Source organism: Petromyzon marinus, chromosome 49 (genome assembly GCF_048934315.1).
Source record: "Petromyzon marinus isolate PM22_M1 ecotype Great Lakes invasive population chromosome 49, UKy_Petmar_22M1.pri1.0, whole genome shotgun sequence".
Taxonomy (NCBI): domain Eukaryota; kingdom Metazoa; phylum Chordata; class Hyperoartia; order Petromyzontiformes; family Petromyzontidae; genus Petromyzon; species Petromyzon marinus.
Genome location: NC_133715.1, coordinates 6,685,071 through 6,712,604, shown reverse-complemented (window position 1 = coordinate 6,712,604; position 27,534 = coordinate 6,685,071). Strand labels below are relative to the sequence as shown.

Below are 27,534 nucleotides of genomic sequence, written 5' to 3'. Positions count from 1 at the left end.
AATCGTCACCGGTGTTGGCCGTGAGCGGGAATCGAACTCGTAACGCCGGGTTCGTAGCGCAGCGCTGCACCACCACTCCCCAAACAAACACACACAAACCCGAACACGAGTTCCCAGCTGATCGTGAAACTGAAATCGCCGAGAGCACATGGCTGTGCGCCGGCGGAGGTGAGGTTAACATTTCCTCCTAAGCTCCCTCCACCACAGACCACGAAAATTTTATTATTTCTCGCCGAAAACTTGAGAAATCTCGCGGGTTCGGCCAAGACTGATTGACCACCCCTGCTCTTATCTGGCCAACACACGTTCGCTTGCACACTAACGCACATACACACACACACATACACACTTACACAATCTCACACACGCACAATCTCACACACACACTCGCCCATGCACTCATTTAACACACCACACACTCACTCACACAAAGACTGTAGGGGCAAGTGCTTTTAGCGAGCACCTATGAAGGCCGGAATGGCACACGAGGGGGTGGGTGGCCAGCACCACGTCCGACCGCCTTTGTCTCCCTAGTGGCGATGTTTACACACCGCACCAGGCACTCATTTGAGGCTGAGTCGACCTAGGGGAGGCTCAGTACCAGTTCATATTATTGTCACTGGTGTTGGCCGTGAGCGGGAATCGAACCCGTGTCGCCGAGTCCGTAGCGCAGCGCGCTAACCACACTAAACTACCGCTCCAAAGACAAAGAGACCACACACACACACATGCTCACACACACACATGCTCAATCACAAACTAACAAACCATCACACGCACTTCACACTTGCACCATCACTCACTCACTCATACCCCCTCCCCAACAGCAACTGAAGTCACCGCCACTAAGCGGCGCTCGTGCCAAGCTAGGTGCACGTTGAGGGCGTCGCGTGCAGTGTGGAATGCTAGCTGCTGGCAGGCGCGAAACAGCTGCAGCCCGTCAACGGCTCAACAGCGCCCTGCCGTCAATGGCAGTGGTTCGCCCACCCCGGCACTAACCCAGGCTCAACCGCTGCTCAGCGTCCGAGATCGAACCAGGCCGGTGAGGCGCACGACAAAACGGGGGAAATGCACATTTCGGGAACTCGACGTCCGTCCGAGGCTTTAACCGACACGTGCTCAGATTGGCAGACCAAACGATTTGCCCGAGTTCCGCGGTCCTCGATATGTCAAGGTGTTAGCGGGCGATGAATGAGCGTTTTTACACGAGGGAGGAAACGGGAAGCGCCCGGTGAAATCCCACGGGTGCGAGGGGTGGGCGGGTGAGAGCGGCGCTCTATCCCGTTAAAAATGGAACAGTCCACGTTAGTCCACAAAAGCTCGGCTGACACAAAGATGCCACCGCTCCCGCCCCCCCCCCCCGTACAGCCTTTAACGGACTGTTGGAGGCAAGCAGACAAAGACAAAGGCGCACACGTGCACGTAAAACAAAAGCCCAATTAGTTGTGAAGATTAGCTCGGGGACAGCGCGGTCTAAGACGGGCGATTAGTCTCGCGTCAATCTACGGCGGTTTAACGATCGCGCTGGCTGGCAGCGCCACCTCCTCCTCGTTAGGAGCGCCGCGCGATGGCAGTGGCAGCCGCCCCCCCCCCCCCCCCCCCCGGTTGGACGCCCGCTGGGGTAACGCACGGGGAGTCGTGCTTACTGGACTCCCATAGAGATGCATAGACCTACATAGAGACCCATAGAGTCACAGAGAAGGGCAGACTAGCAGGAACCCAAAGACTCGCGCAGAGACCCACAGACTCGTGCAGAGACCCACAGATTCCCATGGAAACCCACAGAATCACACGGAGACCCACAGACTCACACAGAACCAGACGTACGTGTGTACGCACCACGTGCATTCTGTATCATTAGTGAGGAGTGGTGGCGCAGTGGTTATGAACCTTGCGACCCAAATTCAATCCCGTGCGCAATGTAAACATGAGCATCGGGGAGACAAAGGCGGCCGGGCGTGTTCTTTTCCATCCACCGGCCTCGTACACCGGGCCGCCCTTCACAGACGGCTCGCTCACAGCACTTGCCCCGACAGTCTGCTGAAGGCTACACGCAGGGAGGGGATCTTTGTCTCCGCGTGCATTAATTACCCCCCCCCCCACTCCCTACAAAAGTCCGAAACGCAGCGACAAACAGCGACAACAATGACAACAACAGCGACCGCATCCAAAAATAGGGAACAGTTGCCAAGGCCGCCGGTGCCTCCTGCGCCTGCCCGCAGGAGTTACTGCCCCCATATCCGTGTTTTCTTCGGAACCGCTCCGGCTCCGCACGGACGTCACGACGGCGACCTTGCGAGTCCCCGGGTCGCCCTTCCTCCGGCTTCCCGCGATTGTTCGGCTGCTACCTGGGACCATGCCCCACACCTCCCAACCCGCACCCCTTCTCCCACCCTGCCCCCCCCCTCCCACACCTCCCCAGCCCATGCCCCGCCGTACGTTTCACTGCTCCACATCGCTCCACGCTGACCCCCATCTCGCCGCACTCATCCGCGTCGCTCCACACTCATCCACACCACTCCCAACCGCTTCCTATCGCTTTGGCGTTGGTCCCCATTGCTCGATATTGCTCCCCGTTGCTCGCCGTTGCTCTCATCGCTTCCCATTGCTCCACGTTGCTTCCCGTTGCTCCCCATTGCTTCCCATTGCTCCCCGTTGCTCCCCATTGCTCGACATTGCTTCCCATTGCTTCCCGTTGCTCCCCATTGCTCCCCATTGCTTCCCATTGCTCCCCATTGCTTCCCATTGCTCCCCGTTGCTCCCCATTGCTCGACATTGCTTCCCATTGCTCCCCATTGCTCCCATTGCTTCCCATTGCTCCCGATTGCTCGACATTGCTCCCATTGCTTCCCATTGCTCCCCGTTGCTCCCCGTTGCTCGACATTGCTCCTATTGCTCCCCATTGCTTCCCATTGCTCGACATTGCTCCCATTGCTCCCCATTGCTCCCAATGCCCCCCATTGTTCCCCATTGTTCCCCATTGCTCCCGATTGCTCGACATTGCTCCCATTGTTGCCCATTGCTCCCGATTGCTCGACATTGCTCCCCCCATTGCTCGACATTGCTCCCTATCGTTTCACCATCACCCGGTTCCATTTAATGAGCGTTTGGCTTCCGCAGGATAGCGGCGAGCCCGGGGAAAATAAAATAAAACCCACCGCCGCAACTGTACACGGGGGGCGGTCTCTCTTCTCCTGGCCACGCCTCGCAGGCCAAGCCTATGGCACCTGGTATTGCAGGCAGTCTCTGATCCGCGTAGCGACCCGGACTCCAGCCTGCCCCAGCCTCCACGATCTAGAGTTGGGGTCCTGTTGCGACCTCGCTGCTGTCGGTCGAAATCAGCAGTCGCTCGCTGACCCAGCGGCAGCCAGCCGGCTCCCCGTCGCTCTCCCATCGCTACTAGTCACACCCGCGTTGAGGGCTCGGTCTCTACCAGACACCGACTGTTTCATCTCAAACAGCACGACCACCACACTGCAGCTCATAACCGCACACTCACCCGCTCACTCACCCACTCAAAGACACAGATTCCCCGTGTAGCCTTAACAGACGGTTGGGGGAAAAGTGCTGGAAGCGGGTAGCACCTATTAAGGCCACCACGGTACACGAGGGGGTGGGTGGCCAACCCACTCACCCACTCACTACACTGCAGGTCAATTCACTTTTCTTGATCTCTGCTTCTTTACTTACACGGCTGCTCTACTCTGGAACCCCAAGATTTTATACAACAACGGCAAATATTTTCTCAAGTCTAGAAACGCGTGAAACTCTCATCTCTCACAATGTTGATGCCGGTGCTGTTTGTTGCTGGCCCACTCGATTCTTCAGGCCATTGGGCAGTCCGTGCTCAACAACCATATCAAGTAAAATAAAAAACTAACAAACTATGAACAATTTTTATGTTCACCAGCTAAGGCCCAATGAGCTACGTGGCTATTTTTCAGAAGCAACTCGGCCACAAATGCTAGCTCAACGAAGTGGCTTATATCATCGCGTGGAAATTTATAGCAGGCAAATGCTCTAAACGCGTGATGTTGATTCTAAACGTGTAGGCAAAAAACCGGAAGACCCGGAGTAAAAACCCACGCGACCACGGGAGAACACGCGAACTGAAAATACCCAGCGGCAGGCGTCAGGTTTGGGATTGTAACCCACGACATGCTGCCACCTTTGCGCCCCACACAAAGGAACTGTGGGTGAAGTCGCCAACGTCCGGAGTAGCGCCGAGCACGACGCGCTATGCAAGCCCGGCAAGCGCCGGTCACCCGCGGCGTATGTCGGGGGGGGGGGGGCAGGGGGGGCACCGCGGTCCTTATCAGGTGCAGCCAGAACTTTACATCTCCATTTTTTTTCAAATGAATAACCCGAATCTGAGCCGCAAATCCCCATGGCAACGCTGCCTTCCAAATTGATTGGCGGGCCGATTGTGGCCCAGTCCATTGTGATGTCATCGTCGGGCGGGGCATGGCAGGGCAGGGCAGGATTGGGGTCGAAGGGACGATCGCAGGTGGAGGCTACCAGACGAAATGCTGTGCGGTCGCATCGCTAAAATCCATCCACGGTGTAGTGGAATTCTATCGTTCACTCCCGCGGTGCATACATAGAGCCAGAGGGTCGAGCAGATAGCCGTAGAGTTACGCAGTGAGCACCATTGACTCCCCATAATATAAAGTCGCCCACTTCTGTAAACCGTCTGGAGATGCGGTAACATTTGAGACGCCATGAATGTCCACGTTGCGTTACGGTTGTATTTCGACACCCGTAGCGCAATTGGATTAAATCAGTTTCAAGGACAATGCATATATTTTCATAGTATGTTTTTTTGTTTGCATTTTGACTGCAGGTATTGTGGTTACTGCAGACATGAGTCCTTGTAAAAAGGTTTCAGTTTTGTTGCCTGAAAAAAGGGGAAAAACCCTATTATTACATTTTGGTACTGGCAAAGGAGGTCTAATGATCTCACCATGATGTCAACTTGTAACGCGCCGTCGCTGCACAGCATTCGCTCATCGCTCTCGTCGAGATGACGACAACAGAGCCACAGACGAGCGGGAAGGCGGCAGCAGCCAGCGCCAACGGCAATTTCCCAAGCTCTGTGGTCCTCTATATATTACGATGTGTTTAGCCAATCAATGAGTGTTTTACATGTGGGAGGGACACCAGGGCACCCTGGGAAAACCCATACATGCGAGGGGGCAACACTCTATCCCCGTACAGAAGGAACAGGTGGAGTACATATTTGCTGTACCGCCGTCTCCTGGCAAGGCAGGGTACGGCACCTCCCTGATGACCCCCACGGGGGAAGGGAGTTTCAACAACATCAGTGTGGTGTGCCACCAACCCTCGCTGCTTGCTCCACCGCATAGCCACCACCGCCAACCATGCCCCCACACCCCCGCACCCACCCGACACGCCGCACGATTGTGAATCCTCACCGAGGCTTCCTCCGTCTCCTCGGAGCCGACGGACGAGATGCTGCCCAGGCGACTTCGAAGGTCGAATCCTCCGAAGCTGCTGTTTCTCTGCGGAGGGGGAAAATAACACATCGAAGTTTTAAAATAAACAAAATACATAACGCGATAACAAGAATCGATTTTGGTCGGTGTCGCAAAGCGTCGTCACGCTCCGACAATGTCCGCATTCTCCGGATTACAGCGGTGTGCCTCAAATGCCCAGAACTTGCCCAGTGATAGCAAAGCCCGATCTGGTTTCAATCCGATTGGCCGATTTCCTGCGAGGAGGCCATGACCCTCGGTGAAGGAGGCGGGTCACAGGTGAAGCGGTCACACGCGCACGCCTGCCGGACTACGAGATGCACCCCTGACTTTAGCGTTACTGTCCCCATGGCTGTCCATTCGAGGGGGTGGGGACGTGGGGCCCGGGGCAAATCACACTGTGGGCTCCCCGCTGATGCCTTCAAATTAAACCGGAAGTATTACATCCGACACCGTGAGGTCGAAGCACCGGGGGCCCCCCCAAAGCTCGGGGCCCGGGGCAGTCGCCTTAACCCTAGGGGAGGGCCTCTGGCTGTTCGGGAAGGGGGCGGAAATATGGCGTCGTAATCCAGAGAACACGGCAGCGGATGTCAACATTCATTTTCATTCGATCGCATCGATGCCCGGGACCAGGTTGCCACTTTCATGAATTGTGTAGAAACACCATTAGTATATTTGGCTGATTTAGCAGCGTCGGCGGCGATCGGAGACATTGGCGTAACCTTCGTGCAATTATTTGACGGAAATGGCGTTTGGCCACAGATTGGAAAAGGCCACTTTAGCAAAAAGAATTAACAATTAAAACCCTAAAAAGGCTTGAATGAACGGTACGAACACGGACCCGGTCCGGTTGGTGAGCCAGCAGCAGAGCGAGCAGCTCTGTAGCGAAAGGTCGCGAGTTCACATCCTAGTCATGGGGCGCATCGTTATCCCTCCTCTTCGGGGTCGTTAAAACGAGTACCACTTTGTGGGGAAGTCAACAGCGGTTGTTCCGTGGATTTACTCGCCCCACCCCACAATAGGAATGTGGAATTTCCACCGCTCGTTCTGCAAAGGGCTGTACACAACAGACGGACGCTGATGTCTCACGGCTCATTTCGAGCAGGAAATCACTCGTCTATGAACGCTTACTCTGCACCGTCATACAGCATTGTGGGTAGTAAATCATTAATTAACGGACACACAAAAAAATCTTCTCTCCACGCCAATATAAATTCTGGTACAAAAAGGCATCAATAATGTGTATACTTTGAGTGGCATTGGTATTAATAGGCCCGACAGCCCAAACAGATTCATCTGGCCAACATGACAGCATATATTTCAAGGGGCCGAGACAGCGATGGTTGCCGTACTGCCATGAGAATGGGCTCCACGGTGTTCGAGGAGTGCTCCCGCCGGTAGCAGGCGGCGTCGCGAGCCAGCGGCATTTGTTTAATTCGAGGCCGGGCCCCTCTGCTCACGAGATCCCAGAAAGTCGAAGCCGAGTCCGGAATTCGCGTGCAAACCGTCCGTAGCGGAGCGGTCGCACGGCCTGACGGACGAGGGAAACGTTTAAACAATAACGAGGGTCATTTTGTCCTCGGGAGGACGAGCGTTTGTCCATTTTGCCGAAATTATTTTTTTGCCACGCAACTCGGCCAACGGGCGTCGATTCATCTCGTCGGGACTTTCAACGAGCCCCGTCGTTGAAAGCAGAGAGACGAGTCCGCGTCGAAGCGGCCCCCCCCGCGCGCGAGCGAGCGACTTCGCCTCCCCAGAGGCGTCACGCGTGTGACGCTCATGCCTGCACGACGACGGAGCGCTGGGGATGATGCGGCGGGCACATGCAGCGACAACGACGACGGCAACAACAACAACAACAACCACCACCGACGGTCACCACCAAGTGGGGGTGACGTCACCGAAGGCGCTTGTGCCATGCTCGGTGCACTTGGGGGCGCATGCGTGCACGGGACGCACGATGCAGTGCAGACACGCAGACGGACAAGGTGTAGCCCACACGGTCTGTTGGGGCAAAGTGCTGTTAGCGAACGAGCACCTACGCCAACACACAAAGATATATTTAAAGATGCCCGCCCCCCCCGCCTCCCCCCGTGTAGCCCACACATGCTGTTGGGGCAAGTGCTGTTTGCGAGCTGGCACGGCAGGCACACGGGGGGGGGGGAGGGGGGGGTGGCTAGGACCGTGGACATACGATGCACACACATTCAAACAGCTAGCATGTAAAACCGCAAACACCGACACATGAACAACATCACGCAATACCTACAAAGACAAAGATCCCCCGTACAGCCTTGAACAGACTGTTGGGGCAAGTGCTGTTGGAGGGCGCCTATTAAGGCTGGCATGGCACACCGAAGGGGGTGGGTCGGGTCAGAAACACGCCCGACCACCTTTGTCTCCCCAGTGCTGCACTGGGTACTCATTTAAGGCTGGGTCGACCTAGGGGAGCCCCATGACCGGTTCGGATATTCGTCACCGACACTGCAGTGGTAGGGTTCGTAGCAGACGGCGCACGAACCACTACACTATCACTACCGACACTCACGCACACATTCACACACTCGCATGCACATGCACGCTCACATACTCACATGCTCACACGCACATACTCACATACTCACACACGCTCATACGCTCACACTCACTCACACAAGCGCATACGCTCACACTCACACGCTCACACTCACATACTCACACACGCTCATGCGCTCACACTCACTCACACGCGCACACGCTCCGCACGCGGCAGGAAGTGTCATCGCACTGAACCGAAAAAACGAGACGCACAGAATAATTTGCAGAAAAAAACTGGCAAAAACGGGAAGCACATTTTTGTGTTTTAGGAATACATTCCTCTTTTTTTGTCAAACAAGCATCGACCCCCCCCCCTACCCCCCCCCCCCCCCAATAAAAAAAACAAACAGGGCAAGCGTTTTTTTGTGGGTCTTGAACATGCGTGGGATTTGTTTCCGCGCAATAACCGCTGGGGTGGAGGAGGGGGATTGTTGTACAGTTACGGAAACACGCGGAAACAAACAAAAAAACGACGACCGCAAAATAATATGATGGCAGGTGCGGTAAATTAGAGCCACAGAGAGACAAACATTAAACCCCGGGGTCAAATATACGAGTTTCACTTTGACAGAATCGGACGAGCGACAAGCCCAAAGGGCCCCCCCCCCCCCCCCCCCAAAACAACGAGGCCCAGAGTGGCCAGGAACAAGCAGCACCGATTGTCAACATTTTGTAATTGGGCAAGAGCGTCACACGTCTCTTGAATCGAGCGAGGTCGTTGTCGTTCGTAGAGGTTGAGGCGGAAGAGGGGGGGGGGGAGAGAGAGATGGCTTTAACGATGATAATGGACGGGAGGGGAGGGAGGTAATTCTTAAGTGGAGCGGTGTGAGGGAAGACGCACCAGGATGAGTGAGGTGACCTGCAGTGCGCTGAGTGGGTTGGGTGAGTGTGTTGTGGTGGTGGTTGGGGTTTGAACACAGTGTGTTGTGGTGGTGGTTGGGGTTTGAACACTGTGTTGTGGTGGTGGTTGGGGTTTGAACACTGTGTTGTGGTGGTGGTTGGGGTTTGAACACAGTGTGTTGTGGTGGTGGTTGGGGTTTGAACACAGTGTGTTGTGGTGGTGGTTGGGGTTTGAACACAGTGTGTTGTGGTGGTGGTTGGGGTTTGAACACAGTGTGGTGGTGGTGGTGGTTGGGGTTTGAACACAGTGTGTTGTGGTGGTGGTTGGGGTTTGAACACAGTGTGGTGGTGGTGGTTGGGGTTTGAACACAGTGTGTTGTGGTGGTGGTTGGGGTTTGAACACAGTGTGTTGTGGTGGTGGTGGTTGGGGTTTGAACACAGTGTGTTGTGGTGGTGGTGGTTGGGGTTTGAACACAGTGTGTTGTGGTGGTGGTTGGGGTTTGAACACAGTGTGTTGTGGTGGTGGTTGAACACAGTGTGGTGGTGGTGGTGGTGGTTGGGGTTTGAACACAGTGTGGTGGTGGTGGTGGTGGATGAACACACACAGTGTGTTGTGGTTGAACACAGTGTGGTGGTGGTGGATGGAGACAGTGTGGTGGTAGTTGAACACAGTGTGGTGGTGGTGGATGGAGACAGTGTGGTGGTAGTTGAACACAGTGTGGTGGTAGTGGTTGGGGTTTGAACACAGTGTGTTGTGGTGGTGGTGGTTGGGGTTTGAACACAGTGTGTTGTGGTGGTGGTTGGGGTTTGAACACAGTGTGGTGGTGGTGGTGGTGGTTGGGGTTTGAACACAGTGTGTTGTGGTGGTGGTGGTTGGGGTTTGAACACAGTGTGTTGTGGTGGTGGTGGTTGGGGTTTGAACACAGTGTGTTGTGGTGGTGGTTGGGGTTTGAACACAGTGTGTTGTGGTGGTGGTGGTTGGGGTTTGAACACAGTGTGTTGTGGTGGTGGTGGTTGGGGTTTGAACACAGTGTGTTGTGGTGGTGGTTGGGGTTTGAACACAGTGTGTTGTGGTGGTGGTTGAACACAGTGTGGTGGTGGTGGTGGTGGTTGGGGTTTGAACACAGTGTGGTGGTGGTGGTGGTGGATGAACACACACAGTGTGTTGTGGTTGAACACAGTGTGGTGGTGGTGGATGGAGACAGTGTGGTGGTAGTTGAACACAGTGTGGTGGTGGTGGATGGAGACAGTGTGGTGGTAGTTGAACACAGTGTGGTGGTAGTGGTTGAACACAGTATAGTGGTGGTAGTGGTGGTTGTGGTTGAACACAGTATAGTGGTGGTGGTGGTTGTGGTAGTGGTTGAACACAGTATAGTGGTGGTTGTGGTGGTAGTGGTTGAACACAGTATAGTGGTGGTAGTGGTGGTTGTGGTTGAACACAGTATAGTGGTGGTGGTGGTTGTGGTAGTGATTGAACACAGTATAGTGGTGGTTGTGGTGGTTGTGGTTGAACACAGTATAGTGGTGGTGGTGGTTGTGGTAGTGGTTGAACACAGTATAGTGGTGGTGGTGGTTGAACACAGTATAGTGGTGGTGGTGGATGATGAAACAGTGAGTGTCTGTTAGACCGTGGGTGGTGGTTGAACACAGTATAGTGGTGGTGGTGGTTGTGGTGGTAGTGGTTGAACACAGTATAGTGGTGGTGGTGGTAGTGGTTGAACACAGTATAGTGGTGGTGGATGATGAAACAGTGAGTGTCTGTTAGACCGTGGGTGGTGGTTGAACACAGTATAGTGGTGGTGGTGGTTGTGGTGGTAGTGGTTGAACACAGTATAGTGGTGGTGGTGGTTGTGGTTGAACACAGTATAGTGGTGGTGGTGGATGATGAAACAGTGAGTGTCTGTTAGGCCGTGGGTGGTGGATGAATCGACGAGCGAAGTTCCACGGCAACAGTAACCGTGGTGATGGTGGTGGTAGCAGCAGCGACAGAAGAGTGATAGGAAGTTAGCTGCCCACCAGGGCGTGAGTTGCAGGCGTGAATCATGGCTTGGCGAGGTGGGAACTGGGTGCTGCACCCCAGATATCGCAGCAGCGTTACACCGCAGGACGACTCTGTGCTGCGTACAGCAGCGGCGGTCATAATTCTTCGGAGCTGAAGAGGCCTTGGCAAGACGCAAGAAGCCTCCCTGGCCAGATGAGCAGCACGTCCTCGCCAGGGCCGTTCAATTGAGAGTGTTGCACCGAGGAGATTCATGGGGCGATGGGTGAATAGAGCGTGGGGAGAGACGCAAGCGGAGAGACGCAGGCAGAAACGGGTAGACGTGCGGGGGACATGTGGAGAGACGGAGACAGACAGGGACGCACGGGGAGACACAGAGAGACACACAGGGACACACGGGGGGAGACACACAGACACACAGGAAGGCAGTGAGAGAGGGGGGCAAAGGATGGGGAACAGCGAGGCGGAGGGCGCCGCGACCTCTCATCGCTCCCAGTTTGTTTTTTCCACCACCGATTGCCGTCTCACCACGCAACTAACAAAGCCACGGGGGGGGGGAGGCGATGAGTTGATGTTGTGACGCGTTGATGTCGTGACGCGTTGATGTCGTGATGAAGCCGAGTAAACAGCTCCGGCCAGGGTCGTCAACAATGTCCCAGGTCCAGTCAAGCGTCAGGCCCACGACCTTCCCCTCGCCCGCACGAGCGTGGGGTGCTCAACGGTCGCTGGCTAAGGGCTCCCCCAGCCTTCAATGGCGGAAAATTCCACATTCCTATGATGGGGGATATCATGGCCATAGCATGACCACTGTTCACCGCCGATAAAGTGGCCGCTCATTGTCGTAACCCCGGGTGGATGATGATGATGATGAAACTGATTATTCACGTTATAACACTGATGATAACGATGCAGTGATGGCTGATGATGATGATGATGACGTAACTCATGATGGTGATTATTATGACGCAACTGATGATGATGATGATATTGACGCAACTGATGGTGATTATGATTATGATGACGTAACTGATGGCGGCGATGATGATGATTACGATGACGTTCACGACACTGATGCTCAATTCTGACGACGGGATAACTTGACGACGGATGACGGCACCGACGATGACAACCGCACACTCGCGGTGAAGACAACCACGCCGTCGGCGGGGAAGAGTGACAGCTCAGACGCACCGATAAGGACAAAGAGAAATCGCAAATCCGCAGAGGGAACGGCGGTGGATCGATGAGTGCCGGGGTGAGTAAGTCTCTCCACCACAACGCTGCCAATCTCCCCTGCCGATTAACAATCCCAACGTCGGGGTAGTGGGCGCAGAACGGACAGCGACTCATAGCCGTGACGTCAATGGAGGGTGGGGGTGGTTGGGAGCAAGCTGGCGACAGTGAGCCCACTAATACGGAGAAACTGAGCGGGGGTTGGTGGACCGTCGGGGGATCGACGAAACTTTCCCAAGCCCGCTGCGACGCCAAGTCTTCCAAACGGCAAAACGAGCATCGGGAGCACAGCCAGTGGTGGAAATTCCACGTTCTCATGGCTGGCGCGCGGATGGGGAGGGGGGGGGGTAAAGGCGGGGAGGGTTTATTTCACGGTGTAACCACTCTTGATTTTTTCCCCGCACAAAGCGGTACTCGTGTTATCGACCACCCCCTCCCCCCAGAAGGAGGGATGATGATGTTGATCCGAGTTAACTCCTCCCCCCCCCCGCCACTACCCCCTAACGTGCCAAACGTTGGCCCAACGTTGCCCAACGTTCGCTATGGTCAGGTGTGACGGGGCTTTTCTCGCCGGCTTCCTTCCACTGCGCGCAACGTTTCGCCATATGAGGAACCTGCTCAGAGATTCCCCATTTCAAGAAGCGGCCGAGTGTCACTGCCACACGCGGGCTTCCGAATGGACAAGGGACGGCCGTCGATTGTTATCATTGCTCTAAACGCGACTCGACAAGCTCAGCCAGAAGACTGTGGCCGTGAAACAACGTATCTAACGGCACAGCGCATGTGCCATGAAGAAGGCCCGTTGCACGAAACGTCGTCTGTTGTCCATTTTTCTCTGTTCGAGCCGCAGTGTGAGTTGGCTGCGCTGGTCACGATAGACACTGTCACTACAGCCACTGTGCCACTGGACATCTGTGAAAAGGAGCTTCATAGCTCATCGGATTCCTCAAGTATGAATAAACATTCTAATTCACTTTGTACTGTGTCACTATAGACCGTGCCACCATCGCCAAACTCAGCGGCCTCACGAACAGCGCGCTTGGTAAAGCACGGCCGAGCGGCTCGCCACGCTCGTCACTGTCACCACGCTCACCACGCTCGCTGCTATCACCACGCTCATCGCTATCACCACGCTCATCGCTATCACCACGCTCACCACGCTCGCCGCTATCACCACGCTCATCGCTATCACCACGCTCACCACGCTCGCCGCTATCACCACGCTCGCTGCTATCACCACGCTCATCGCTATCACCACGCTCACCACGCTCATCGCTATCACCACGCTCGTCGCTGTCACCACGCTCACCACGCTCGCCGCTATCACCACGCTCGCCGCTATCACCACGCTCACCATGCTCGCCGCTATCACCATGCTCACCACGCTCATCACTATCACCACGCTCACCACACTCGCCGCTATCACCACGCTCAACACGCTCATCGCTATCACCACGCTCACCACACTCAACGCTATCACCATGCTCACCACGCTCGCCGCTATCACCACGCTCACCACGCTCGCCGTGATCACCACACTTACCACGCTCATCACTATCGCCATGCTCGCCACGCTCGTCGCTGTCGTCACGCTCACCGCGATCACCACGCTCACCACGCTCGCCACGCTCGCCACGCTCGCCACGCTCGTCACGCTCATCGCTGTCATCATTCTCATCGCTATCACCACGCTCACCACGCTCATCACTATCACCACGCTCACCACGCTCATCACTATCACCACGCTCGTCGCTGTCGTCACGCTCATCGCTATCACCACGCTCACCACGCTCGCCGCTATCACCATGGCTGCTCGCTCTCGACGCTCCCCTCTCATCCGTTACTCCTCATCATTAAACGAGCCGCGACATTTATGTATAAAAAAATCACGCAACCTGGAACGGCGCACGCCCGGCGCCCGGGCGACCGCCAAATGGCGTGGTCATCAGCACTGCGTAGACGCCGCCGCCGTTCCACCCCGCGCGCCGGGACATTCTTCAAAGGACCTCTCGGGGCGCCGAGTGGAACGTCGGACGTCGCTGCGAACGACGCGCGGCGGCACGACCAGAAATCGCGTCGGAAGGCAGCATAACGGCGGCAATCTACACCGTGGCATCATGACGATGGCGATGCCGACAACAAGCAACTAACGAGCGACCGGCTCTCGAGCCTTGGCAGTCGGTACCTTCACTCTGGTGCCGTGGGGCTCCGGTTGCTTCAACTTGGCGGTGGGTACCTTCACCCTGGCCTCCTGGGACTGGTCCGAGAAACTCGGCGTCTTTCTGCGCAACATGGCCGGGCGCCGTCGATCGGTCGAACGGGCGGCCGGGGCGAGCAAGCGGTCGGTTGCGGGCGAGTCGTGCCGTTATTCCGCACGCGCGCCAGACGGTGCGAACATGAACCTCCTCTCCCGCGACGGGAACGATCCGGCGCTGCCACCGCTACGTCGGGGCTCTGGACCGCGTCCCACCGCTTACGCCTCTCTTCGCGAGCAACCAGCGCCAATAGCTCGCGCCGGCGACTGGCGAGCGATTGGTCACCGCGAGTTTGTGTGCGCGCGCGTGCGTGCGTGCGTGTGTGTGTGGGCGCACGCACGCACGGGACTCAGGAAACGAGGCTTAGAGGAAATGTGTTGAGGCACAGGAAGACGCGCACGCCAGAGACGCACACGCGCACACACACACACACGCGCGCACGTGCAAACACTCACAAAGACACCCCCACACCCCCGCCCCCCTCCTCCTGTGTGCTGTTAGCGAGCGCCTACGAAGGTTGCCGCCGCACACGATGGGGTGGGTGGCGAGCACCACGCCCGGCCGCCTTTGTCTCCTTAGCGGCGATGTTTATACACCGCACCAGGCACTCATTTGAGGCCGATCCGACCTCGGGGAGGCCTCGGACCGGTTCAGATAATCGTCACTAGGTGTTGGCCAGAAAATCAACTCGAGTTGCCGGGTTCGTAGCGCAGCGCGCTAACCGCTAGACCACCGCTCCCCGCCTGGCGACGTTTCGAGGGATCGCCCCGTGTGGCCATTGTTGGCTGTGCCTTGTTCAGCAGCAGCAGCAGCACCGCCACCAACAAAACAATTAGCGACATTTATTCAGCGCACATCTTTGGCAGCACAATTGATTATGTAATGTAGCTATAGCAAACAATCCATCAAATAAAATCGTGCATGTGTTTAATTATACTTAAATGTACAATTAAAAACTAACGTTGCTGGCCACGTGTTCCCCGCCGGGCCGGCAGGGAACACGGTGGAGACATCGCCAAAAAAATCCCTGCCACGTCACCGCCCGACCGCCGACTCGGTTACTATGAACATGACACCCCCCCCCCCCCCCACGGCGATGCGCACCGCGGAAGATTGGTCAGCGACCTGCCGAGAAATCCCGCACAAGCGGAAGGTGGGCTCCTCGAGTCCGAGTTGCTGATGCTTTGGGGATGGTAGACCACGCAATGATGTTTTGGTCAGATTTGTGTCGTTCGACCCTCCGTCACCTGACATGGCCAAGAGTCCCAAGGCTCGTTTCTCAGGAGGGTGGTGCTACTGCCTGCCACTGGGATGTTTGCGTCGTGAATTCCGTGGTTTGGCGTTGAGAGTTTTTGGCTTCGTGTGTGGGGAGGAGGCAACGGGAGAAGCCCGGAGACAGCCCAGCAGCCCCTGCGCCGCTGTCCACGTGGGGGAGACGCGCGGCACCGCCACCTCCTGGCCTCACCGCGCTGTCTGCCCCCACACCTACAGCACCTGGCAAGCCCTGCTTGCTTGCTTGCTGGTGGTCGTGCTGGCAAGTGCGGAGCGGTGGCGCAGCGCGGTTAGCGCGCTGCGCTTCGAACCCGGCAACCCGAGTTGGATTCATGCTCATGGCCAAAACTATTCATGATAATCTGAACCGGTCCTGGGCCTCCATTAGGTCGACTCAAATGAGCACCAGGTGCGGTGTAAAAACATCACCATAAGGGAGACGTATATATTGGTTCTGGCCACCCACCCCCTCATCATGTGCGTGCCGACCTTCATTGGTGCTCGTTAACAACGCTTGCCCCAACAGTCCGCTGAGGCTAAACGGGGTGGGGGGGGGGGGATCTTTTTTCTTGGTCACCCTTAGCAAAACCGCAGTACACCGGAGAAAATCCACCACACATAGCGCTCACACCTCCACACAGATAGATTCATCCCACAGACTCAATCCACATCAAGTGGGTCGACAAAATAGGCTAATGACTCAACTGAAATGTACACACACAGCAGCAGCAGTCATTAACCACGACTGCAATAAATAACTGGCAGGACCCTCCAGAAAAATGAGTCATGAGACTCAGGCTTAACAACAACACTTCAAAATTGACCGAAGCCAAGAGCTCAGCTGAAATGCTGTGACGCACAAAAACAACAACACCACAGCATCCAACAACAACAACATTTACACACGAACAGAGCCTTCTCACTTAAGCTTCAAATGCCATCGCCCCACAAGAACAACCACGGCCACAACAACAACCACCACCACAACAACAACCACAACAACCACCAAAGATCAGGGCTTAGCCTGAATCACAAGCAGGCCATCACGACGGCAAGCTACGGACAGCATGCTCCGGACAGCACGCTATGACAGCATGCAGGAACAAGGCATGCTGCGGCGCCAACTATCCGTGCACTCGCAATCCCAGCTCGCAAAATCCCTGCTCGTCAGCCAGGGCGGGAGGGTGTGTCAATCCCTGCTCGTTAGCCAAGGCGGGAGGGTGTGTCTCTTGTCTAGCCCGTCCAATGATCCATGAGTTAGGAGTGCGTTTGGACCGTGGTCTTCTTCGGTGTGAGCGTTGGTGGTGGCTGTGAACCGTAACGCACGCCCCTCAGTTGGGTGGTGGGGGCAAGTGGGGGGTTGACTCGGCCCAGCGTCCCCCCCCCACCGATAAGAACGAGCACCGCTTTGTCAGGGTGGGGGAGCCAATGGTGCCGAAAGAGTCCCCCTGGAATTGACGCGACCGGGAACACGGCGGCCACAGGAATTCATGAGGCTCGGCGAGGGCGCCCCGGGACACCGCGAGGTGCGCCGACTAGGTGCAAATTGTTATTAAACAGGGAATGGTGGCCACAATAATAGACGTTAAGAAGAGTTAACACCGTAAAGCTGGCGATCGCCGGCCGATGGGCACACGACGAGCCTCACCCCCCGCCGACTCCCAGTCGCTGCGGTGCCGGTGAAGTTTCCGGCGCTACCGGCACACCGCTAACACCCCCCCCCCCCGCCACGGATGGGTCGCCACGGCTAAGGGCACCCTCGTTAAGGGCGCAAATAATGCCACTCTTGCCCCGGAGGCCGAACGGGGCGGCCGCGAGAGAAGCATAAGCGTTTGGGCGCAGCAGGCCCCGCAATTTCCCTGCCGACGGCACCGCTGGCGGACGAGGCCGGGCGCAAAAGGAGTTCCTGACCCGGGGGAGGGGGGGAGCTTTCGTCCGGCGACGTTGCAAGTCGAATTTTTCCTCTTGCCTTAATTAAAAGGTGATTATTTTGTTGTTGTAAATGCGGGGCTCTCAGAGCATGCCCACGTGCCTGGCCCACCCTCCAGATCGTGCGCGGGGGGGAGAGATTTTGTGTTCACCTCCCGCCGCCCGACACGCAGCCAAACAGATCGAGTTGTCACGTTGGACGAACGGTGCGCCACATTGATTGCAATGTAATCGAGGGACTCTGCGTGTTTTGTGGTCGTGCTGTGGTTTGGGACTGTTGTTTGTGTTTTTGATGCCTCGCCCCAAGCTCGCATTTGGTGTTGGGCAAATCCTTGCGGGAACATAACGCACGAGGTGCAATTACTACCTCCAGTGCTCTATCCATCTTAATCAATTTCTCGTGGACCCGCTTGCCTTTTCCCCGTCTTGCTCCTGTATCGTCTGTTGATGCCACTTGCTGACCAGCTTCGTAGCTCATCGCGGTGGCAGATTTGTTCCCCCCCCCCCCACCCCTTAAGCCCTCCCTGCCGCGAGGAGCAAACACCGTGTGCAAGCAAAAATAATTGAATTTGACCGAGAACGAGAAAACACCGCCGAAGAACGGGGCATCGGCGAAGACTCAATCCCGGGGCAGGAGCCACGGACTGGCTGCCCCCTGGGCGGTTTGGGGGTTTGCGAGTGCACAGAGCGTCTTTTGGGATTTGTGGCGTCGCATCGGAACTGCGCCTCGCCCCCCCTCCCGCCCCCCCCCCCCCCTACGGCGGCGCGAGAGTCGCGTTGAGTCCGGGAGTTATCGTCAGGCCGTGAGTAACTTCAGGCCGGGAGTAACGTCAGGTGGAGAGTAACGTCAGGCCAGGAGTAACGTCAGGCCGAGAGTAACGTCAGGCCACGAGCTACATCAGGCGGAGAGTAACGTCAGGTGGAGAGTAACATCAGGCCAAGAGCTACATCAGGCCGAGGGTAACGTCAGGCCAGGAGTAACGTCAGGCTGGGCCTGATGCCGCAGCACCGGCGACCGCTCATTCTACAGCGACGCAATTCGGGCTTCTGGGAGGAGTTATCGTCTCTCTCTCTCTCTCTTTCGTTCTTAAGAACGCAATGGGAACAAAATATTTATTATCCAAAACCAATCCGATCCCCAGTGCTCGATATCGCACGAGCGTCGCATGACATCGGAAGCGATTGTTAACCTCCAGATCGCCGCATGCATCGTCCTCATGGCCATCATCGTCATCATCGTCGTCGTCATCATCGCAGCCGCTCCGCAAAGACTCCCAGCGCGCTTCCGATGGGACGCCACCACCGTCGCTGCCGAGATACCGACTCCACCGCCCGGCTCCCCACTCACAAACGTCCTCGCCTGCTGCTGCTGCTGCTGCTGCGCTTCGGCCGCCGCCGTCTCCGGAGAGCTCCGGCCACTGCCGCCACCGGCCCGGCGTCCACCGGGAGCGGCCTCGGCCGCCGAGACGCGCCGCCTCCGGCCCCGCGGCTCGGCCGACGCGCCCCGCACGCCGACGCCCCCGCCTACAACCTCGCCCGTCGGCCTGCGCTGGTCGCCCGCCGCCAAAACCACCGCGTTCCTCTCCATCAGCTGGCTCAGGTTCCGCTCTATCCTGGCGACGAGCGCGTCAAATTTCTCCGACGACGCCGCCGCCGCCGCAGGGGAGCCGGCGTGGCCGGCGGCGCCATTCGCCGCGCCGTCGTCGCGGTCGTGGTAGAGGCGACAGGTCGGCAGGCTCGCCGGCGAGCTGCCGTTCCTGCGGAGCGCCATCATCCGCCGGCGGGCGGCGCTGATCTCGTCCAGCGACGCGACGAACTGCCGTGGGAACGGGAATGCCGCCGCCGTGGTGGCGGCGCAGCCGCCACCTCCGCCGCGCACCGGGGGGGCGGCACTTACCGCGTGGCTCGGAGACGCCGACGATGGCGGCGTTGGCGACGACACCGGCTGCTGCTGCTGCTGCTGCTGCGTCTTCTTCATCGCGCCCGACTTGACGAAGCTGTAGAGCTCCGTGTCGCGCTGCAGCTGCTGCTGCTGCTGCTGCTGCAGCTGCAACTCCAGCGGGAGCCTCTCGGGACTCCTCGGGGTGACTTCTCCCGAGCTGGAGCCGCCGCAGGCCGACGAGGAGTATGAGAGGTCGGCGAGCGACAGCGCGGCGCCGGCGGCCGTGCCCGCCCCCGGAGTGCTGTCGGCCGAGGGCGACGAGGCGCCGGTGAGCTCCGAGGCCGTGGTGGAGATGCTCGTCTCCGACGCGTCCCACGGGACGCCGCCGCCGCCGCCGCCGCCGTCGCCGTCGGCCCTGCGGCACGGGCGCAGGCTCCCCAGCGAGGAGTCGCAGGAGGAGGACGACTCGAGGGAGCGGGGAGGTGGGGGGGGCGGAGGAGGTCGGGGAAGGAGCAACGGCGTCGTCGGGGGCTGGAGCGGCGGAGGCGAAGACAGACTCGGCTCGCGAGAGGCGGAGGAGCCACGCTGGAGCGGGGAGAGCGCGAGATCGGCGGGGCCCGTGGGGGAGCCCGGCCCGGACGTGTCGAGGGATGAGGGGCGGGGAAGGAGGTGGTCGCGTAGCCCTCGGGGGCCTCCCAGCGCCGGGCTCCCTGCGGGGCGGAGGAGAGAGCGGAGAGATGTAAATGCATCGTTAAACCGACCACCCACCCGACACAGCCAATCGTTACGAGTTCAGCACACCGATTTTGTGTTGGAGAGGTTTTAACGACGCATTTATATTTACGCGATCTAACCAAAAAAAGACCTCGATTGTGGATAATATTGGTCGCGAAAGCCAACTACGGAGAGAGAGCAGAGAGAGTGTGGCTCTCAAAACTCTCAACTTTTACAGCTCTTGTGCCGTCAACTTAACGGTAAAGAACTCAAAAAGCAGAGGCCACAAAAGCCACAGCGCTCGAAGAGACTATCAAAACTCACGAAACTCCCAATCCTCCACGCCCTTAGTAAAACATTTTTATATTTTATTTTACCAGATAAGGCTCTACTGAGTGACGCAGCTCTCATTCAAAGGCGAACTGGCCATCACAAATTAAGTGGCTTATCGCGTGCGAAAGTATAGCAGCAGTCAAATACTGTGAAAGCACGTTGATATAAAGGTAAAGAAGCAAACTGCAATAACTTGTGCAGCCACCGCTGACTGCTAGAGGGAGCTCTATAGAGCACCCCCTCCCCCCCCCTCTGAACTATAGGGGGTTATTGGCCTAATCTTCCACGCTGGGTGGACCGTCATGGATGAGGCAGAAGCACCCACACTTTACCCCACCACCAGCCACCCGACCCACCGCAGGGTGACGTTGGGGGGTTGGGGTGGGGATTCAAGAGATGAAATTTCGGTGTGCTGCTGAGCGTCACACTGCTGCTATGACAGCACCGCAACAAAGACAGAGATCTCCCGTATAGGCTGAACAGACTATTGGGGCAAGTGCTGTTAGGCGAGCACCTATGAAGACCGGCACGGCACACGATAGGGGTGGGCGACTAGCACCACGCCCGGCCGCCGTTGTCTTCCCAGTAGCGATGTTTACACATCACTCATTTAAGGCTGAATCGACCTAGGGGAGGCTCATGACCGGTTCAGAAAATCGTCACTGGTGTTGGCCATGAGCGGGAATCCAACTCGGGGCGCCGGGTTCGTAGCGCAGCGCGCTAACCCGCTACACTACAGCGCCACACACTTTTACATACCGACACGGCACTCTTATTATTATTATTATCTGTGATGCTTGTCCATCAAGCTGCTCGTTGTACCAACAGCAGGCTCCGCGCGTGGCGCGCTCTAACGCAGAAGTGCGTCAACAAAGGTAAACAGCGCAGGTGCCGGCTGATTAGTTAATTGACGCCATCTGGGCGCTAACGAGCGGCAGGTGAGTGCGCTAATGAGCACACTGCTTCCGTCATCATTAACGAGAGACGCCTCGGTGAACGTCTTCCAAGGAACTGTCTCTCCTCCCTTCCACCTCCCTCTCTCTCTCCTCACTCTCTCCTCCCTCCTAGCTCCCTCTCTCTTCACTCTCTCCTAGCTCCCTCCCTCCTCACTCTCGCCTACCTCCCTCTCCATCCTCTCCTCTCCCTCCCTCTTTCCTCCCATCTGCCTCTCCTCTGCACATTCTCACCCTCCTCCCTCTCTTCCCCGTCTTCTCTCTCCCACCTCACACTCCTCCCTTCCCCCTCCCTCCCAGCACGTGGCACAAATGTTCCCTGGACGTTGAAACAAGCGGCGCGCATCTGTCTTGAATCACAGCCCAGGGGCATTGGAATGGATTTGTCGACAAACGTGGATTAAGCGGATGACGTGTGAGTGTGCGCGCTGTGTGTGCACACAAAGACGCGGGCAAAGATCCCCCGTATAGCCTCTTAGCGGACTGTTGGGGCAAGTGCTGTGAGCGAGGAACGCACCCGCAGAGACCACACACGTGGCTACACGTGCTTACGTAGAAACACACACACACGCGCACGCCTACATTCAAATAGACATAACAGAGAAAGTGAAGACACACCTCTACACAAACAAAACACAAAGATCCCCATTAAGTCTTTAGCAGACTGTTGGGGAAAGTATTGTTTGCGAGCACCTATTAAAGCTGGTACGGCGCACAAGGGGGTGGGACTAGAACCACGATTGGCAGCCTTTTCTCTCCCCAGCGCTGGTATTTACACATCGCACCAGGTACACATTTGAGGCTGAGTCGACCTACGGGATGCACAGGCCCCGTTCAGATAATCGTCACTGGTGTCGGCCGTGAGTGGACATCGATCCCGGGTCGCCGGGTTCGTATGAAGAGAACACACACACACAGACGCTGATGTGCACAAGCGGACAATAAAGACAAAGATCCCCCGTAGAGCTTCAACAGACGGACAAACACACAGACAAACAAACGGACAGCCACACGCACAGAGACATGCATACAGACACACGTGCACACAGACACACAAGACACGGACACACACACACACAGGTTCAATCGATGCTCACGACTCCCAACCCATCTGTCGCACTCAAGTATCCTCCACACAGATCGCAGCATTAACATATGTGCATATGCACACGCGCACACACATATACAAAGACCACCCATATAGCCTCAACGGATTGTTGGGGCAAGTGCTGCTAGCGAGCACCTACGAAGCCCGGCACGGCACGTGACGGACGGGGCGATACGGCCAGCAGCATCACGCCCGGGCCGTCTTTGTCTTCCGCAGCGATGATGTCTACACACTGCGCCAGGTGCTCGTTTAAGGCTGAGCTGACGCAGGGGAAGCCCAGGACATTCATCCCTTCTCCTCTCATTCGCCCATGCCTTCTCTTCTTATTTCCCTCTCTTCTGCCCTCTCTCTGTCCCCTCTCTGTCCCCGTGCGTGACGTCACTTAAGACTCGCGGTGACGGGAGGGGGGGGAGGGGGGGTAACAGCGAGGAGTTGCTCGCGAGGACCGATTCCGTGAACTATTTAAAACTATTAACTTTTTTTATTTTTTACCAGGAAAGTAAGACCCACTGAGCTGTATAAGCTATTTCGTCAGAAGCGACCTGGCTACCTCAAAGGAGAGGCCCAACGAAGCGGCCTTATCATTTTCACGTGGGCATTTAGAGCAGCCAAATGCGCCAAACGTGTGACGTTGATTCTAAATGTGTGTGGCGGGGGGAGGGGAATCACACCTGAGGACCCGGATAATAAAAAAAGATCCACGCGACCACGTGTGGAGAGACACGCAAACTCAAAACATACAGCAGCAGCAGCAGGCGTCAAGGGTCGGGATCGAGCCCACGGCCTCCTGTATACCGGGCGAGGTAGTTAACATCTCCGAGCCACCGTGGCGCACCGATCCACTTGAACACAAACGTCGTGACCACTCTCGTCGGGTTCGAGACGGAGCCCTTGACGCCCACTTGTGGGGGTCGGGCGAGTGAGGGGGCCGAGTGGGGAGGGGCGAGTGGGGAGGGGGGCGAGGAGGGGGCGAGTGTGGGGGACGAGTGGGGGTGGCTGGGCCGAGTGAGGAGGGGTGAGTGAGGAAGGGTGAGTGGGGATGGGGGAGGGGCGAGTGGGGGGGGGGGCGAGTGGGTCCCGCACGCCCTCTCCACGTAACGATCCCAGCGTTTGTTGATAAACAAGTGGGGGCCACGGTGGCTAGGGGATGTTAACGACCTCTCCTGGTATGCAGGAGGTCGTGGGGTCGATCCCAACCCTGACGCCTGCTGTATATTTGGAGCCTGCATGCTCTCTTTCTCTCCCCGTGGTCGCGTGGATTATAATACTTAACGTGCGTTTAGAGCATTTGATAGTTCGAAATTTCCACGTGATAAGCCACTTCTTTGAGCTATCATTTGTGTGCAGGTCGCTTCTGAAAAATAGCTGTTAAGTTCAGTGGGCCTTACCTGGTAAAATAAAAAAACGTTCATAGTTTTATAGTTTTAGTTTATAAAACTGTCTAGTCTCCAAACGCACACTTTTAAATGTGGAGGGAAAAACCGGAGGACCCGGTGAAAATTCCACATGACCATGGGGAGATCATGGAAACTCCAATATACAGCAGGTGCCAGGATAAAGATGGAACCCACGACCTCCTGTATACCAGGCGAGGTAGTTCACATCTTGCCACCGTGGTGCCTCCACTCCTGCCTCCACTGGCTTCCCTCCATCACAAGCAGGGTCAGCTACAACATCTCCTGCCTCCACTCCCTCCTCCACTGGCTTCCCACCATCACCAGCAGGGCCAGCTACAACATCTCCTGCCTCCACTCCCTCCTCCACTCGATTCTGGATTCCCTCCATCACTGGGTGACCTTCCGCCCGCCCGTGGCGCTGCGGCAAAGTGGTGCCACCGACGTACCCTCGCAGAGCGACGTGGACCTCTTCTTGTCGTCACTCCTGGCGGTGCCACCGCTGCCCGCCGCCGCGGCCTTCTTCTTGCCCTTCCTCTTGGACGACACGAGCTTGTGCAGACGCCGGAACTTGCCCTCGCCCTCAGAGTCCTCTTCCGACTGGTCCACTGACTTCACAGCCGCGGGGGAGGGGGGAGGGGGGTAAGAAGAGGAGGATGAGGAGAGGATGTGGAGAGGAGGAGGCGGAAGAGGTAAAGGTGTTTGAGAGGAGGAGGCGGGGGTAGGGGTGGGAGGGTAAGGAGTGGGGAAGAGGAGGAGAATTAAGAGGTGAAGGTGGTGCAGGAGGGGGAAGAGGGATGAGGAGGAAGATGAGGAGGAGAGGAGGTAATCGTGGAGGAGGCAGAAGAGTAGAAGGTGGTTGATGGGGGGTAAAGGAGGAGGTGTGGGTAGGAGAGGGAGGGTACATAAGAGAAGGAGGGGGAGAAACGGAATCTATCATTAAACCCGCACGGAGGCATGGCATCACTGCGACGCGCCTACAGTGGCAATCCCGCACCGTTGGCGTTCGCGCTCCTCTCAAGGCTGCTGCCGCGAGGGCTCCGTGATGCTTCACAGAGGAGTGCCGTCTGCGGCGGCGGCGGCGGTTTCACACGATTCAACAAACAGCGGCTTTTCTCATCTCTTAGAGTCATGGCAAATTTGGACCATGACGCCGGCACACGACAGCCTGCGCTCTTGAGAACGACATCACGGGATCCTCACCGTCCACACTGCGACGCTGGCGCCGCGGGTACAGTTGCGCCGTGCGGTTAACGAGCACCGCCAGGATTAACTATTTATGAACTATTCATTAACAACGTTTGCTTTACCAGGCAAGGTCCCCACTGAGCTATGTAGCTCTTTTTCAGAAGCGACCCGGCCATCACAAATGATAGCTCAACGAAGCGGCTTTTCGTCACGTGGAAATGTATAGCAGCAACATATTCTTGGTTCTTTCGGTAAAGTCACGTAGAAGGGAAACAATAAAATAATAAAAATATAAAACAATACAATTCTCACAAATTTTATGAGAATTTTTTGCTTCCCTTCTACGTGACTTTACCGAAAGAACCAAGAATATGAATCCCTGCAGTCACGAAAGCTTTAAATCAAAATTTAGCAGCAAGACACTCTAAAGGCGTGATGTTGATCCTACATTTTTAGAGAAAAACCGGAGGACCCGGAGAAAAAGCCACACTATGATCCACGGCGAGAGAGACAAGCAAACTCCAAATACACAACCAGCGTTCAGGGTCGGTATCGAACCCACGACCTCCTGTATACCAGGCGAGGTCGTGAACATCTCGCCACCAAGGCAGTCTGCCGGGGTCAAACCACGAACCTCCGTAGCAAGCAGCGGGCGCGCTACGGTTTGGCAACGTTATCACAATCGTATCCTCCCCGGGCAAATTCAGAACGTATATATTTGTATTTATGTACCCGGCACACCACATCCATGATTCTCTCTCTCGCTGTGTGGCTTTGACTACTACCTACTGGTCACGTGCCCCCACACACGGCGACCCGGAATAAATATCCAGCGAGTCATTAAGCCCCCGCTCATTAGCCTCCACAATTGCCACTTATTGCTTTCATGTTAATGACTGAGCGGCTGAATAAGCATTTGTGAAAACAGAAAATAATAATAAATACATTACTCAAGAAGAACACTTAACCTTTTAACATTCCATATGCTTCAGGTCTTTTTCAACCATATGTTCTACCCTGGCATAAATTATTCACTCCCTATAATTTGTGTTCACATATTTGTTTGACAGTTTCACTCCCCTAATAGACTGATAGTCTTTGACACTCACAAAAGAGACACACAGACTTATACAGAGACCCATGTATTGACGTAGAGACCCACAGATCTACACATATACCTATAAACTTGCACAGAAACCTGTACATTTTAATAAAGACCCAAAAGAGTTACTCAAATACTTACATAGAGAGCCACAGACTTCCACATAGATCAGGATATCTAGAAGTACAACATAAACTAAATACATCCATTATAACAGTGTGTGTGGCCCTACAAGAAAGAGTAATAGGCAACGTTTTCGACAAAGGCCCTTCTGCATGGCACGCACACAGAGGGGCAAGAGAGAGAGAGAGACGGATAAGAACGTAACAGTTGGACTCTGCACTTATTTACACACCACGGGGAGAAGGCGTGGGTGAGAGCAATGAGAGCACCACGTTATTTTTGTAAGGTTCTCTATAAATTCAGTGCGCCCTTCCGTCATGAACGGCGACGCGCAAGGAATCCGGCCGCCAGCGCGGAGATGGAGCGATGAAATAAGCTCGTTACGTCGCGAGACCACGAGAGAGATTCCGACAGCCTAGCGGGATCTTCACCCAGCAGTGGATTGATATCGGCTCATGACGATGATGGCTGATGATGGCTTGATGGTGGTGGTGGTGGTGGCGAAGATGATCGTGCGGGCCTCTCGTGAGCGGTCGCAGCGACTGCCATACCTCTCCGCGATTCGCCAGCAACTCCAGGCACAGCAGCAGGGCTCGGCGGCGAGCCATCGCAAACCCCCCCCCACCCACCCCGCCGCGACCTCGCGGGGTCCCACTGGTCCGCACCCAGCGGGTCCCACCGGCTCCCCGTGTCCAACTGTCACCGACTGACCCTGTCGGCCCCAAACCTCTACAACTATCTCCTCGCCTACGTTCCCCGGTAGCCGACAGATACAGGCACCCTGGAAGGGACTGAGCGCGCGAGACCTGGCCACCCACCTCCCCCTTCTACGCTCGTCGGGCTGCGTTATGGACCAACCGACTGCTGCTGCTGCTGCTGCTGCTGTGAGGCTCGGGCCGGAGTCGAGGCGCTGGCTCCCACGCCGTTGTCTACAGCAGCGCCGGGCAGAATGACATCTCGGTCCGCCCGCCGCATTACCATCTCGTCTCACATCTTCAAGTCATCAGCTCCCCCACTCCCCCCCCCCACCCAAGTCTCCCTCCCTCTCTCCCTCCCTCCCTTTCCTCTGCGACCTCTTAGCCTCCCGAAATTCCTGTGCGCACAACGCACGAACGCGCGCACACACACCCTTCGGCT

The 27,534-nt window shown here is 56.5% G+C and overlaps 1 protein-coding gene across 7 annotated transcripts in view; it reads right to left on the bottom strand.

The window, feature by feature from the left end:
* The window catches only part of LOC116952919 (SAM and SH3 domain-containing protein 1-like), a 304,847-nt gene that overhangs the window by 28,519 nt on the left and 248,794 nt on the right, over positions 1-27,534 (bottom strand). For all 7 annotated transcript variants that reach the window (XM_032972628.2, XM_032972630.2, XM_032972631.2 and 4 more), the window contains exons 9-11: positions 24,434-24,596; positions 19,498-20,192; positions 5,436-5,522 (exon numbers count right to left, since the gene is read on the bottom strand). In XM_032972628.2, the coding sequence (XP_032828519.2) occupies positions 5,436-5,522; positions 19,498-20,192; positions 24,434-24,596 (945 nt within the window). The remainder of the gene's footprint in view (positions 1-5,435; positions 5,523-19,497; positions 20,193-24,433; positions 24,597-27,534) is intronic.